Source organism: Chaetodon auriga, chromosome 13 (genome assembly GCF_051107435.1).
Source record: "Chaetodon auriga isolate fChaAug3 chromosome 13, fChaAug3.hap1, whole genome shotgun sequence".
NCBI lineage: Eukaryota > Metazoa > Chordata > Actinopteri > Chaetodontiformes > Chaetodontidae > Chaetodon > Chaetodon auriga.
In genome coordinates, this window is record NC_135086.1 from 26,144,649 (window position 1) to 26,158,450 (window position 13,802).

The 13,802-nt window shown below is 41.4% G+C and overlaps 1 protein-coding gene across 21 annotated transcripts in view; it reads left to right on the forward strand.

Annotated features, from left to right (window-relative positions):
- lrch1 (leucine-rich repeats and calponin homology (CH) domain containing 1) overlaps positions 1-13,802 on the forward strand; it is a 210,005-nt gene that overhangs the window by 160,886 nt on the left and 35,317 nt on the right. For 10 of the 21 annotated variants that reach the window (XM_076747011.1, XM_076747021.1, XM_076747012.1 and 7 more), the window contains 2 exons: positions 1,638-1,710; positions 9,533-9,655. In XM_076747011.1, the coding sequence (XP_076603126.1) occupies positions 1,638-1,710; positions 9,533-9,655 (196 nt within the window). Of the gene's footprint in view, positions 1-1,637; positions 1,711-9,532; positions 9,656-11,097; positions 11,604-13,802 lie in introns of those variants that run through there. The other 11 variants (XM_076747016.1, XM_076747026.1, XM_076747017.1 and 8 more) reach the window with 2 other exon arrangements.

Sequence of the window (13,802 nt, forward strand, 5' to 3'; positions counted from 1 at the left end):
TGGATGATAGGCTGGTCTTGAAGTTAAAGAAACTGTTCTGCATTGACGTGTTTTTGAGCAAGAGGCTGAATCCCTGACTTGTGACCTGCCCTCATTTTTGCCTGGTATTAAGCTGTGATCTGTATTTGGATTCATTATCAAGGTAATGACCTCAGGGCACAGGCCTTTGCATTTCCTCCTGGTATGAGTCAGCATTCCCGTTATCTAGGTTCTCCTTACATTGTTATTGATTTTAATATGCAAAGGAGGCAGAGCTGCAGGATTTGTCAACAGGTCAAGGGAAGTGACACTGCCTGTATTGGCTGTACTTATTTTCCTTTGCAGAAAAAGAACTCTTCTGTAGCCTGACTGCTTGAGTGAGCAGAAAGAGGCAGAGTTTGGTCATCTTTTAACTTGTTCAGCAGATGTTTTTCTTGTAGCTAAACTGTAGATATCGCATTTGTAACCGTGCCTGTACCACAAAGTGAGATTAAGGGTTAGCCAGTTACCAGTTTGACTTAACACAGATATTCAGGTGTTACAAAGCTAATTTTTAACCAAAACAGGCCACTATGGTAACTAAATCAGATTGTCACATCCAATCAGATCACTGGAAAAATGGAGTCATTACTCAAAAAGAATCCTGACAGGACAAAAGTAATGAGTTTGCAACAATGTGACAAGTGATAAAGAGCAAAAGATGTTATTATAGAAAATGGAGGGACATTACATAACTCAGTACTGTTTATATGAATGACTGAGTAGAATTATGAATGATTAGTTAGTAGATTAACAATTAGTTAATAATGAGTAGATTAATTTTCTTTCTGGCAGTGTATGTCGATACTTTCACATCCTTATTCCACATTATTTATTACACCTCACTCAGTATCACTGTTGACTGCCCAAATAACCAGATTTCACCACAGTAGTCCCCATTTCATCATGACTAGTACTTCACTTATGGTTTTGATGATGAATTCCACCTCTTTCGCATGCATGCACTCATAACTGGATTAGTAAAACCAGAGTTACCTTAGCCAGTTGATAACCAGTTATCCGGCACCAACAACATTTGTCTGAGTGAAGCCAGGTGTCCCAAAGAGAACCAAGTTAAACTTGCATCATGATACAGGCCCTACTCTGAGATCAGTGGTGAACCAGAGTACCTCTAGGTGTGGTTTCAACAATCCCATGTCATTCTGATAGCTGTGCATTCTGCTTGTGGAAAACATACTTACGTTAAAATGTGTTTTTCCTGATACAGATACAAAATGTGGTAAAATTCAGTTCATTTGAAGGGGTCTGGAGTTACTTAACGACTGCTTACACTGAATAGGTCCAGTCTCTTTTTTCCTCTGCTCTGCTATGTTGACAGAGGATTCAGGGTAAGAGTGCTGCTCTTCGAGCCAATGTGGGGATTAACTTTAGGTCACTGAACTCCTTAAAATTTACAACTTCATCATAGGAGCGTATGTGTTTCTGTGTTCTTTATTCCTCATTGGAGTCATTTGTTAGTCTGTGTGTCTTTTTATACTGCTCCCACATGAAGCATATTAAAAAAGATGACCAGCATATGTTTTTAATGAATTATACTTTCATGATGTGTCAATAAACCTGACTGGGTAAACTTGTTGTTTGCATTTCTGCTGTTGCAGCAAGATGACAGATCTCCAGCCAGTGGACCTTCCTCTTTCTCGAGCCCTGTGTTTGGACTGAAGCCCCGTTCAGGTGAGTGAATAGTCAGTCAGATTCCCGAGATACTAGGTCCACAGGTTGATTTACTGCTTGTGCTTAACAGTGTTATTTTTACTTCACATCATTCTGATACAATGTACTTCCTGGGCTCTATTTTCGTCCCCGCCGCTGGCGGGGCACAGGGTGCGCACCCCGCACAGTGGTACTTTCATGCAGTGCACGCGGGCGCAGAGCACACTTGGTATTTTGGTAAACCGAGGCGCACAGAGGTCCGCCAGGATGGGAGTTGCGGCGGTGTCGGCAGGATCAGCCAGTGGATTTGGATTTTCGGTCCATTTCGGTCCACACCGGTGGCGTAAAAGTGCACTGAAAGCTTGCCACCCCAGACCTGGTCAATTCTGTGCGCCGCTGGGCAAGTGGATTTTCGTAAACTGGCAGAGTCGTGCGCCCACTTCACCAATACCTCACAGGCAGGTTTCCATAGTGTCTGGCATTTCACTGCGATCAATAATTAGCAACAGCCACGATTCAATGCAACTATCTGAGTCAGCACATACAGTCAGACCTAAATTTATATATTTTGATCAGTATCTCATCTGACCACATCGCAAGCGCATTCGGCACGCGTAATGGTCACTCAACTTGACCGAATGTACACAGGTGAAACGGATGCAAACTAATCAATTAATGTCGCTGTGCCAACCAGAAACAGCTGTGGCATCCTACATAGCATATATACTGCATCTGTCTCAGAGCAGACAGAGAGAGACAGACACATGGAAAAAACATAAGTGACGATCGTTGTCCGCTATTACTCACGTCATTTCATTCCAAATACAAATGTTATCATTGTAATGCTTAACGTTATCTACAAAGATGGAGTACATCATTGCTTTGAGGAGGATGAGGAGGAGGAGGCCGAGGATTTACCATCTAAGGACCTCATATTTAGACATGAGTGAGCACGAGTGCAGGTGGGCCATGAGAATAACACCTTCAACACTGTAGGCTATGCAATTTTCTTTAATCATCTACTCTTTTGCATGTCACAGGAACAAATTACATCTGCCAAGGGAGGTCGTCGACGTGGTAGTGTGCATCGTGGCCTCCGATGCGCACCCCGGCTGCGCTCTCCCGGTCACGGTAAAGGTGACAGCGGCTCTGACCTTCTTCGCCACTGGGTATTTTCAACATATCGTGGCCTCAGTGGTGGGGATCAGTCAGTCTGCTGTCTGCTCGGCTATACATGCAGTTTCCTCCAGTCTAGTCCAACATGTAAATGAGCACATCATTTTCCCTGCAACACCTGAGAGCCAGCTGGAAACTAAGCGAGGGTTCTTGTTGAAATTTGGATTCCCTGGGGTTCTGGGGGCAATCGACTGCAATCATGCAGTTGCGCGCCCCAGAGACCCAAGCCCACACTTATTTCAATTTCCTCGGGTCGGCACATGACTCATTCATCCTGGCGAATTCTAGCATCCCTACAGTCTTTCAGGGGGACACCCCTCTGGATGGGTGGCTGCTAGGTGATAACGGCTATCCACAGAAAACGTGGTTGATGACACCATATATCACACTTTCAACAAGACGGCAGCATGCCTGGACCTCCCGGACCAAAACGTCAATCTCCTCCTGGGAGAAGTTTGGGTGTCGGACAGTTTCCTGCGTGGGCTCAGTCATCCTCGAAACTTGCCATGCGCCTCGCCAGTGGTGTTTTTAAAGGTGAGACGAGGAGCTGGTGTGATTGGTGAAGATTGGACTCGGCTGTGTCAAACCCACTCCACGCCTTCTCCTCTTCCTCCTTCTGAGTTGCGCCGCTGGGTGGGACTGAGATGAGAAGGGAGAGTAGTTGCACCCACAGCGCAGTGCACGAAAATACCAAAGAGTGCGCCGCCACGCCCCATCGGCGAAGTGGACCTGAATTTGCGCTGCGCCTCCACTGCGCCGGTGGCGGAAACGAAAATAGAGCCCTCTGTGTTGGTTGCTCATAAAAATACACAGTCTGTTGCAGTTTTTCCAAAGACTGTACAGTATTATGAGTACATATAATGTTGGTAGTTCCAGTTAGATTGGAACCACCAATCATGTCAGTGCATTGCTATACTTGCTGAAATGACCTGACTGGTGTCTGTAATTTGTAACATTTAGACATGATCTAGAGTGACATTTTTATTTAAGCAGCAGGGTGTCACTGACTACCCTAGTGAAAATACACTAAAATATACAAAATTTTGGTATACGGAGCATACTAAAGTGTACTGGCATCCAGACTATTAAAGTATGCTAAACTGAAGCAACGAATTTTGAACTTAACATAAATTTAATAATATTTAAGTTGCACAAAAGCCCAACATGTCCAAGTTGTATTAAGTATACTTGACTGTGCTGAAATGGTACTATTTTAAGTATACTAAAGATACTTCAAATATACAAATTATTTTATATTTGCTCATGCTATTCATCAATTTAAAGTACAACTGAAATAGATTTCTAACATAATCTAAGTTTTATTTTGATTGTGCATAAAGTCTAATAGTAATAGATTACAAATACATCTACATTGGGACACTAGTGCATTTTTACATGAAATGTACTACTAATGGATTACAAGTACATCTACATTAGTATATTTATATATTATTTGAGCATTTACAGTACACTTTAAGTGTAACTTAATAATCCAAAATGTGGCTACTTGTGTATTTTTACAAACTTCTTGAGCATTTTCAATACACTTTAAGTGTACTTTAAAAATAAGGATAAACAGGATGTACTGTACACATATGCCTTCAAAAATAATGCATATTAATGCCTGCCTGTCCTTGAAATATTTGGCACCTCTTGGTGTCTGATCCTTAGAAAATATTGGTCATTTCCTATTTTTCCTGTCATTCTGGATGTTTGTTCTTAAGATGATAATACAAGCTTTTTAAGTTTATGTATGAGATAGGCCTTGTATGTACATGATTTGTGTATTGAAGATAAGACTTTATTAATCCCACACCGGGGAAATTAAGTCATTACAGCGTGCAAGTATGAAAAAAGCAAAAACAGTGGCACAGAAGGGTCAAGATAAAAAGTATACAGGATCTGGAATAAAAAATCACTGATGTGTATGCACATTATGTACAGATTCTAAAAATACTAAATGACATTAAAACACTACTGCCCATAAAAATACTATTGCCAATATTCTTAAGAGGAAAAACTACCTATGTCACATATTGTTTTGCTCTTGAGAAGTACTGTTTCATAGAAAGAAGAGAATTTCACGAGTCTATGTATATGCACAATATGTACAGTTTCTAAGAAAAAAAAAAAAATTACATTTTTATTGCACAGTTGAGGAAAAATACACAACAACTTAAAAACTGCAAAAGATGTAATTGCTTATGTGAGTTTATATTTGCATGAATAACAGTTGTGCAAAAAAACAGTAGGTGTATGATGTGGCATTGGGAAAACAGCTTCAACACAGTGCTACATTACATGATGCTGGAATTGAACAGTGTGACAGCTAGCGTTCTTTCTAACACACTGGATGCAAGAGTCTGTGGCTGAAGGAATTGCTTAAGCCCCCCACCGTCTCATGCAGGGGTTGGGGTGGGTTGTCCATGATCGATGTCAGCTTGGCTAACATCCTTCTCTCGTCCACCTCCTTCATTGTGTCCAGAGGTTAAGCCATTTCTCCTGGCCAGTTTGTTTAGTTTTTTTCTGTCCCTCTCAGAGCTTCCACAACCCCAACTGACCACTGTTGGGAAAACTGCAGATGCCACCACAGAGTCATAGATTGTTTTTAACAGTGTCCTACACCTAAGCAGGTGTAGACGACTGCACAGGATATCTGTGTCTTTTGTCCAGTCCAGTTTGTGGTTAAGGTGAACACCCAAGTATTTGTACATGTCCATAGTCTCAATGTCCAAACCCTAGATGCTGACAGGTGTAATCCGTAGTGTCGGGTATTGTGAGGGGGATGGAGGGGCTGTGGAGAAGTAACAGCATCAGATCTGGGGTAGAATCAAATCAGTTGAAAAACAGATTCAGTTTATTTGCCAGTCCAAGTCTCCAGACTCTAGGCCCTTCCCGCTGTCACTGCCTCTTCCCTATCTCTCTTTTCAACTCCCTCTGCACTATCCTCAGCTCATCTTTGTCCCCTGATCTAAAGACCCTCTTCTTCTCATTCAATAGGGCTTTCAGTTTCGGGGACACCCAGGGTTTGTTGTTTGGGAAGCATCGTACCTTTCTGGTAGGCATAGTGTTTTCCACACATAAGTTAACTTAGTCTGTGATGCAGGTTGTTAAACTGCCCGTGTCCCCCCAGTGTGGACGGCACAACACTTCCCAGTCAGTGGTTTCAAAGCAGTCCCTCAGTGCCATACTGTACTCCTCTGACCATCTTCTCACATACCTTATGGTTGGTGGATGCAGGGAGCAGATGAACCAGATTGTGATCGGAACGGCCCAGTGGGGGTGTAATAGAGGTGATGAGAATAAAAAATGATGGTTTATTGTAAAACTTGTATTGGTCCTTTTATATCAAGCGGTGAGCACTATGTTTAGCCAAGGAGGCGACAACAACTTTGCGGTTGGAACAAGATAGTCCTAATTTTTTTCACCCGTCCCAGGCACAGACACCAAAAACTCTTTTTTTTAAAAAATAAGCAAAATTAAAAGGAGGTATCCCTTAAAAGTCTCTAAAATGGGCCAAACAGTCTTCAATACACGGGTTAAAATCGGTTAAAAAGTCTAGCTAAAACAAAAGCACAAGGCCCGATTTAAAACCGATTTAAAACGAAACCCGATGACGGCGGCCTTCCTGCTCCTCGCCGTCGCCACGCCGCTCTCTGGTTTCCTCCTCCGACTCACTTCGTTGGAGGACGGACCATCGGCCGGGATACCTGGGGTACACGACACAGTACAGCCGAGACGCCTTCCTTTCCCATGCCAGAGTGTTACTGGGTCCCAAAGGGTACTTACGCGCATAGGCAGAGCTCGGCTGCTGTCACCACCTCCCGTCACAGTCTGTGGTCCACGGTCGCCTCGGGCGTAGCCCTCTCAGGCGGTCTCCCGACTGCTTCCTGTGTCGGTTTCATCTTTCTCTTCATATTTACCGCTCGTGTCTGCACCGTCTGACACCTTCTCTTCCACCTGCTCTCCTCTCGTTGCTCTTGTTTCCGCGTGCGCCCATGACGTCCCTCCTCCCCGTATCCAATTGGTTGCGCACCGCTCCGTCCCTCAAGCCTATTGGCCAGTCAATAGGACAGGTGATGCACTTCACAGGTGCAAGTTATCAATGTGATTACAAAGAGTGCCCCAGCCGGAAGTAAAACAACTCAAAATCACTTCAACTAAAACCATGCAATAAAACATAATAAAAACACTACTACAAACACAATAAAAGCATGCAAGAAAATAAATAAATAAAATTATATACAATAAAAACAGAACGGTTGTACACAAAATACTCATTCTTCCGCTGTGCGACAGGGGGAGGGGTGATGGACTGTAAGCACCCTTTGTGTTTGCATACAAGTCCAGTGTTGTATTGTTTCTAGTGTGGCATTTAACATACTGGGTGAAGGTAGGCAGAGTGAAAGACAGGAAAGCGTGATTGAAGTCTGCAGAGGAGGAGGGGCTGGGGGTGCGATGTCTGCAGCTGTGAGACCACAGTGTGCATGAGCTTGCATGCTGCTGCTGCATCAGCCAACAGGGGGATGTACACTGTTATTGCGATGACATGCAAGAACTTCCTCGTAAGATAATATGGCCGAATGCTAACGGCTAACTGCTCAGTGTCTCTCATGCAGCGCTGCTCTTTCATACTGAGTTCCTCTTACCGCTCTCCTATGCTCTCCTTTCACTCTGCGAGTCCAGTGTGATTTCAGTTAACCGGGTTACAGTCAAACACATGATGTTACAGTCCTGGGACTCCCTCTGCAGTGCTGTTAGCTCTTCCGTCTTATTTGGAAGAGATCTCACATTCCCCATAATGAGAGACAGTATGGATAGTTTTTACCATATTTTGTTCTCACAGCACTTCACCCCAGCTCCTCATCCCCTTCTCCTTATTTCCTTGGGGATCTCCAGTCTTTCCACCGGGAGTATGTTGATATTGCTCAGCTTTTCCTGTGTGTAAACAATGTAGCTGTGGTTCATTGAATCTCCCGATGTTGATTTAAACACTCCAGAAAAGAGTAAAAAGCAAATCACTAGTGTCACCAGTTGTACATCCATATGTATGCATGATCGACCGATACTAGTGACGAAAGAAACACAAGACAAACACAAAAACACAAAGAAAAACGGCCGGAGCTGCTGTAACTAGATGCCACTCATGTGGTGCCATCTGTATGTTTTACACTGAATGGCAAATAGATATTATGAAATTATACTTTTGAGTATGTCATGACAGCATCAAATCAATATACTTTTAATCTGTACAAGTTTATAGTAAGTGCATTATTATACAAATGACATTTTAACACACTGAAAATAAAAAAAATCAAAAAGAGTTTGGCAGTAATTATCTTAAAAGTGCACTTTAAATTTGAACTCAAATTTTACTAAAAATCTATTTCAAGTAAGTACACATTTATATAAATCCACTGGAAACATACTTATATTAGTATTTAAATATGTTTTAAGTGTGCTTGAGTTTTTTTTCACTTGGGAATGATTGCAAAAACTGTGTTCATACACCGTGTGTAGTTTTTGTGGTATAGCTAAATCATAATCATAATTCTACTGTCAGCCTTATCAACAAGGCCTGGAACCCCCCCGACACTCTTAACACTCCAACTCTGCCTCATCTTGTCACATTGACATAGATATAACTCTATGTGTTACGTTAACGCTCAGCTTGGACTTCTTTCTGAAAAAACAGACTGTGTTTCCGGAAAAAACAAACAAACAAAAAACAGACTTGTGTATATATATTTATATTGTTATATTTTGTACTCTTAGTTTTAGTAGATGTGTCATACACCAACTTCACCACAACAAATTCCTGGTATGTGTAAAATCGTACTTGGCAATAAAGCTTTTTCTGATTCTGATTCTCTTCTAAACAAGAAAATCCGATACAAATCATATTAAATCAAATCAAATCGGAATGAAAGTGATGATGGTTGTGGGGTTATTTGCCTCTGCTGCCATGTGACTGTCAATCAATCCTGGATCAGGGCTAGTTGAACACAAGCTAAACCAGAATTGGTGTAGAATATCTGCAACATTAATCCAAATTAGCACAAATTAAATAAGCAGTCATGTTAAATGCAGCTTCATGCTCACTGCCTGTCTGCTGTTTGTTGAATCATAGCGAACTTTAGTTCCATCCAGTCTTTGTTTCCTAACAGCTACCAGTGTGTGAAATGTTGCTGACTGCTAATGAAGCTAACATGATTCTAACAGCTGATGTCGAGGTGATGTGTAATGTGAAATGTCACTAATCTTTATTTCGTTTTTGTGTTATGTGTTGTCATGTGTTGGTATCCCCATTTTTCACATTTTCCTTTTCCAATATGTGTTTTTTTCCGTTTTTTTCTGCTCCCTCTCTCATTTTTCCTGTCACTGATCTGATGCTTGACATCTGATGTTAAAATCATGAACTCATCTAATCTGAACTGCCTGCATGTGTTCCTCTTGGATCAATACTTACCTTCCATTGATTATCCTGTTTTTATTTCCTTCCAACCAATTTATTCGGAACTTTTTCTTGGTGACGTTGGTGTTTTTGGGCTGTGTTTTTTTTTTTTTCATGGAATGAACTTGCTGTATTTGATTCATCATGGTGCCCCATCGTCCTGCACTATACACCACACCCACGTCTCTGACCTCTCCTACCTTCTGGTTGTAGCCCCGCCCACATTGCCCTGCTCGCCCCCTTCTCTCTGTCTTGAGCCCTCCCTCCTCTCACAGGCCTCGCTCCTCGATAGAGATACATCTAGTAGCCATGATGACGACGGCATGCACAACCGTGGTAGGTCCCACCTCTTCTAAAATAACCAGTCCTGGATGCTGCAGAGTCAGATTACATACACAACTAGACTGTGTCTGATGATAGTTTCTCTTTCAGACTTCTCCATCAAGCGGTTGTCTAATCTTTAAAACAAACACAATATAGGCATAGCTGATATTATCAGAGGATTCTAGTTTTATCATATTGTATTGGTGTATACAGTATATGAGCAAATTAGTTATAAGAAATTGCAGGAGATTAATGTTAAAGACACTGTATGTTTGAGGTGATTTAGAAACAGTGTCTTAATTTTAGAGTTTGTCCAGCAGTGAGCACTGATGTATCTTATTACACAATTCTTTAATATAAACACATTAAAGGGATCCTTATAAAAATGCTTGTTAATGCCATTTGTTTGTTATAGATTTAGACTTAGACTTAGACTGTTACTTTATTGATCCCAATTTTGCAAATTATTCCGTTGCAGCAGCAGTTTAAACATACAGACAAACACAAAATATATACAAGAAGAATAAGGATGAGAGCAATTCTTGCAATATAACTAAGTATAAAAACAAGAATAACAGCAATTGCTAAAAATATAACTAAGTATAACTAAATATCTAGTTACATAATATGTATTATAATATATAATACATATTAGAGTAGATGTTAATTAAATGTAAACAATAAACAGTATGTGCAATATTGCAGTAGTTCAGATAATATGTAACATTGAAATATTGGGGTTTGTGAGGTTGGTAGATTAACTGTTTAAATTACTATTGTACAGTGTGATGGCTCCTTGCAGCTGGTGAGCTAACCAGTAATTTGCTAGTTAGCCAGAAACATAATACTAACGTATACTACAGTAGAGACAATAGCTCCTCAAACTAGCTGGGTAGCTAATTCAGTGACCAACCTGACAAAAAGTTACAGTTTATTCAAGAGCCATACATCTCCTGCAGTCTCATAGCTGTCTGTAAACTAATCATATGTTATGTAGCAGTTTATACTCCAACAGATGAGGTTAAATAAAACTGGATAGTGTGGTAAAGCTAATGTTAAAGCTATTACCATTTTGCGTTCTCAAGCTCTTTGTTTCTTTTAAGGTCAGCACTGTCTGATTACAGCTCGCTATTGGTCAATGCCACAAATTCATGTGTCAAAGATCACCAAAGTTTAACTTAATTTTGCCCCTGTGAGCAAATCCACAGATCACTGTAATTCCCTTGAGATCAACTGAATTTGCTGTTTTTGCTGTTATAAATGCTGGTCAGATTGGTCCATTATAGTTTGTGCAAAAAATGTTAGCATGAAGCCCACTGTAACTCAGCATAGTCTATGCAAGTCTGCTGTAACTCATGTTACAGCTTCGGGTGGCACTCCGCTGCATACAAAGAAATCCCCGTCAAAATAAAAGCATAGGATTTTTTTCTTAACATTTTTTCTTTTTTGCCCAGGCAAAGGCCCACGACCCTCTGAAAACGGGTCCATGACCCACCAGTTGGGAAACATTGGGTTAGAAGGCCCCTCACCTGGACCTGCCTGAAGATTCTGAGCCTCTTTTGCCTCAAGGAGAGGACTTACTGTGATTCTGCATCTGATAAATAGTAATCAGTTAATAACCACATCAAACCTGCACAATATGACAACCAAACATCACAGGTTAATACAATATGGCCAACTAAAGCAGGGCACAGTACTTACTCTGCTGTGATGTACTATATTCTAGTTTATCAGCACCAGTTAGGCCGAATAACTCAAACAGCAAAACAGCCTATAAACACACAACTGTATGAGTCCTCATCAACAACGGTTACAGTTACGAGACATGAGCACAATCATTTATCTGTACAAACACACCAATGCAAGCGTCATGTATCAACAACATCTTTCAGTTTACCATGAGTGAAATTTGATATTGCGCCACCATGCTTTGATGTGATTGCAAGAATAGCATGCATGCTGGAACCTGCTTTTTCCACTGGCTGCGGTGTCTATAATTCTTTTTGTTTATTTTTTAATTTGGTTTTAATTGTCTCTGACATCTTCTCTGGTTAATTCTAGTGAGGCAATGGAGAAGAAGGCCATTGTGTATTTATAGCTGATAATCAGTGGAATATACTGGAAGCAAAATCTATTCATACAAATTAATTTTATTGTTTGTTTGGACATTAAAAATAACATAAAAACAAGGATCTCTATTTCTTTAATACAATGCAAGTCAGCAATTTGAGACTTAGTATTTCACCTTGTATGCACTCATGAGGCCTCTGAAGCAAACAAGCATAACAGAGTCTCCCAGTTCCCCCATAGACACAGATTCACCACTGGTCCTGATTAACTCAAATAAACCGATTTCAGTGTACTTCATAACGTCTCCCCACGTGTTTAACCTGACTGTGGGTATTATCTGTGTCACGCACAGCCCAGAGCTACCCTGGAAAAAAAACCTGTTGTGGTGCCGGAGGGGGTTTTTTTAGAAAAAAAAAAAAAAAAAAAAAAAACACAGTCTTTTATAAAGATACTAATAACATAAGATAGAAAATTCATTGGATGGAAAATTACATGCATTGCCATTCATCGCAGGTGTCAGAGCAGCTAGGTGTGGGCAGCTGTGGTTTGTTGTACTTTTTTTGTGATGTTGTGTTGCAGGTGTTTGATCCATGAATCGACCAATAAATTTCCTGGTTCAATTAGAATTAGTATTTAAACAGTCCTCTTCATCATGCTGTTCACATTTTGACATCATGAGACCAAGACAACACCTAACAATTGTTCAACAGTACCTCGCCATTGCGAGGCTTCAAGCAGGATGTTCTCAGAGGGAAGTGGCCAGCTTAGAGTGTCATCAGCAGGTTGCAACAGAGATACAGAGGGGCTGGAAGAGTCACAGAAAGGCATAGAAGTGGACGTCCTTTGGCCACATCCCACACTGATGACCGCTTCATTGTGAACAGTGCCCTGCAGAACCGGATGATGAATGGCACTCAACTCCAGGCACATTTAAGGGAGGTGAGAGGCACCCAAGTGTCACACCAGACCATTTGAAACCGTTTACATCAGCGTGGTCTGTGTGCTAGATGACATGCAAGGGCACTTGACCACACCACCAGGCATAGGTGTTATCATCTTACATGGGCCAGGAAGCATTTACCCTGGACGAGGGACCAGTGGGCCTCAGTGCTGTTCTCCGATGAAAGTCGATTCACGTTGAGCAGAAATGATGGCCGCCAACGATGTTGGAGATGTCAAGGAGAGCGCTATGCATCAGCCAATGTTGTGACCAGATGAGCCTTTGGTGGCGGTGGTGGTTGACAGGTGTGTCTAGTCAATACCGAACTGTCCTACACTTTAGGAATGGTACAGTGACAAGCCCATACTACCTGAATAACATCATTAATCCAGTCATAGTGCCCCTGTATGAACAACACAGGCCTAAGACGAGAATGCTCCAGCTCATCGAGGTAGCATCATTAGGGAACAGCTGCTGGAGACTGGGGTACGTCAAATGGAGTGGCCTGCACTTTCTGCAGACCTGAATCCCATAGAAAACCTATGGGATCAGCTGAGACGCTGTGTAGAGGCTCATAACTCTGTAAACCCAGAACCTCAATGATCTGAGGGCTGCCCTTCAAGAACAGTGGGATGCCATGCTCAGCAATCTCGATGGGCTGGAGCATAAGTCAACTTGTGAACAACATGAGACGTTGTTGCGAAGCTGTAATTGATGCGCAAGGGCACATGACAAGTTATTGAGACATTGATATTTTTTGTTGTGGTATACCCACCACTGTTGTTGGCTTTTGTTTCAATAAATTGTTTGAGATGAGGAAGTCACCATTGCATGCTTCTACTTAAATGCCCTACTTTCATGATATAATATCACTGTGAACTTTTTACATTTTCCATAAATTTCACCCGATTATTATGCCAATTATTCCTATTGTGAATAGTGTAGATTAAAAAGTCCATGATATGAAAATTATTGTAATTGTTATGGCTTTCCGTCGCGGTGTCAAAGCCACGTGAGAGGCATGAAAGGCAGGGTTTCGTACAAGAAGGACGATATGTATCCAATTCAAAAACAAAAGTTAACTTGAGGAAAAATCAATTTACATCCATACTCCTTCACTCCGTAGAAAAACGGACGACGACGGGTAAC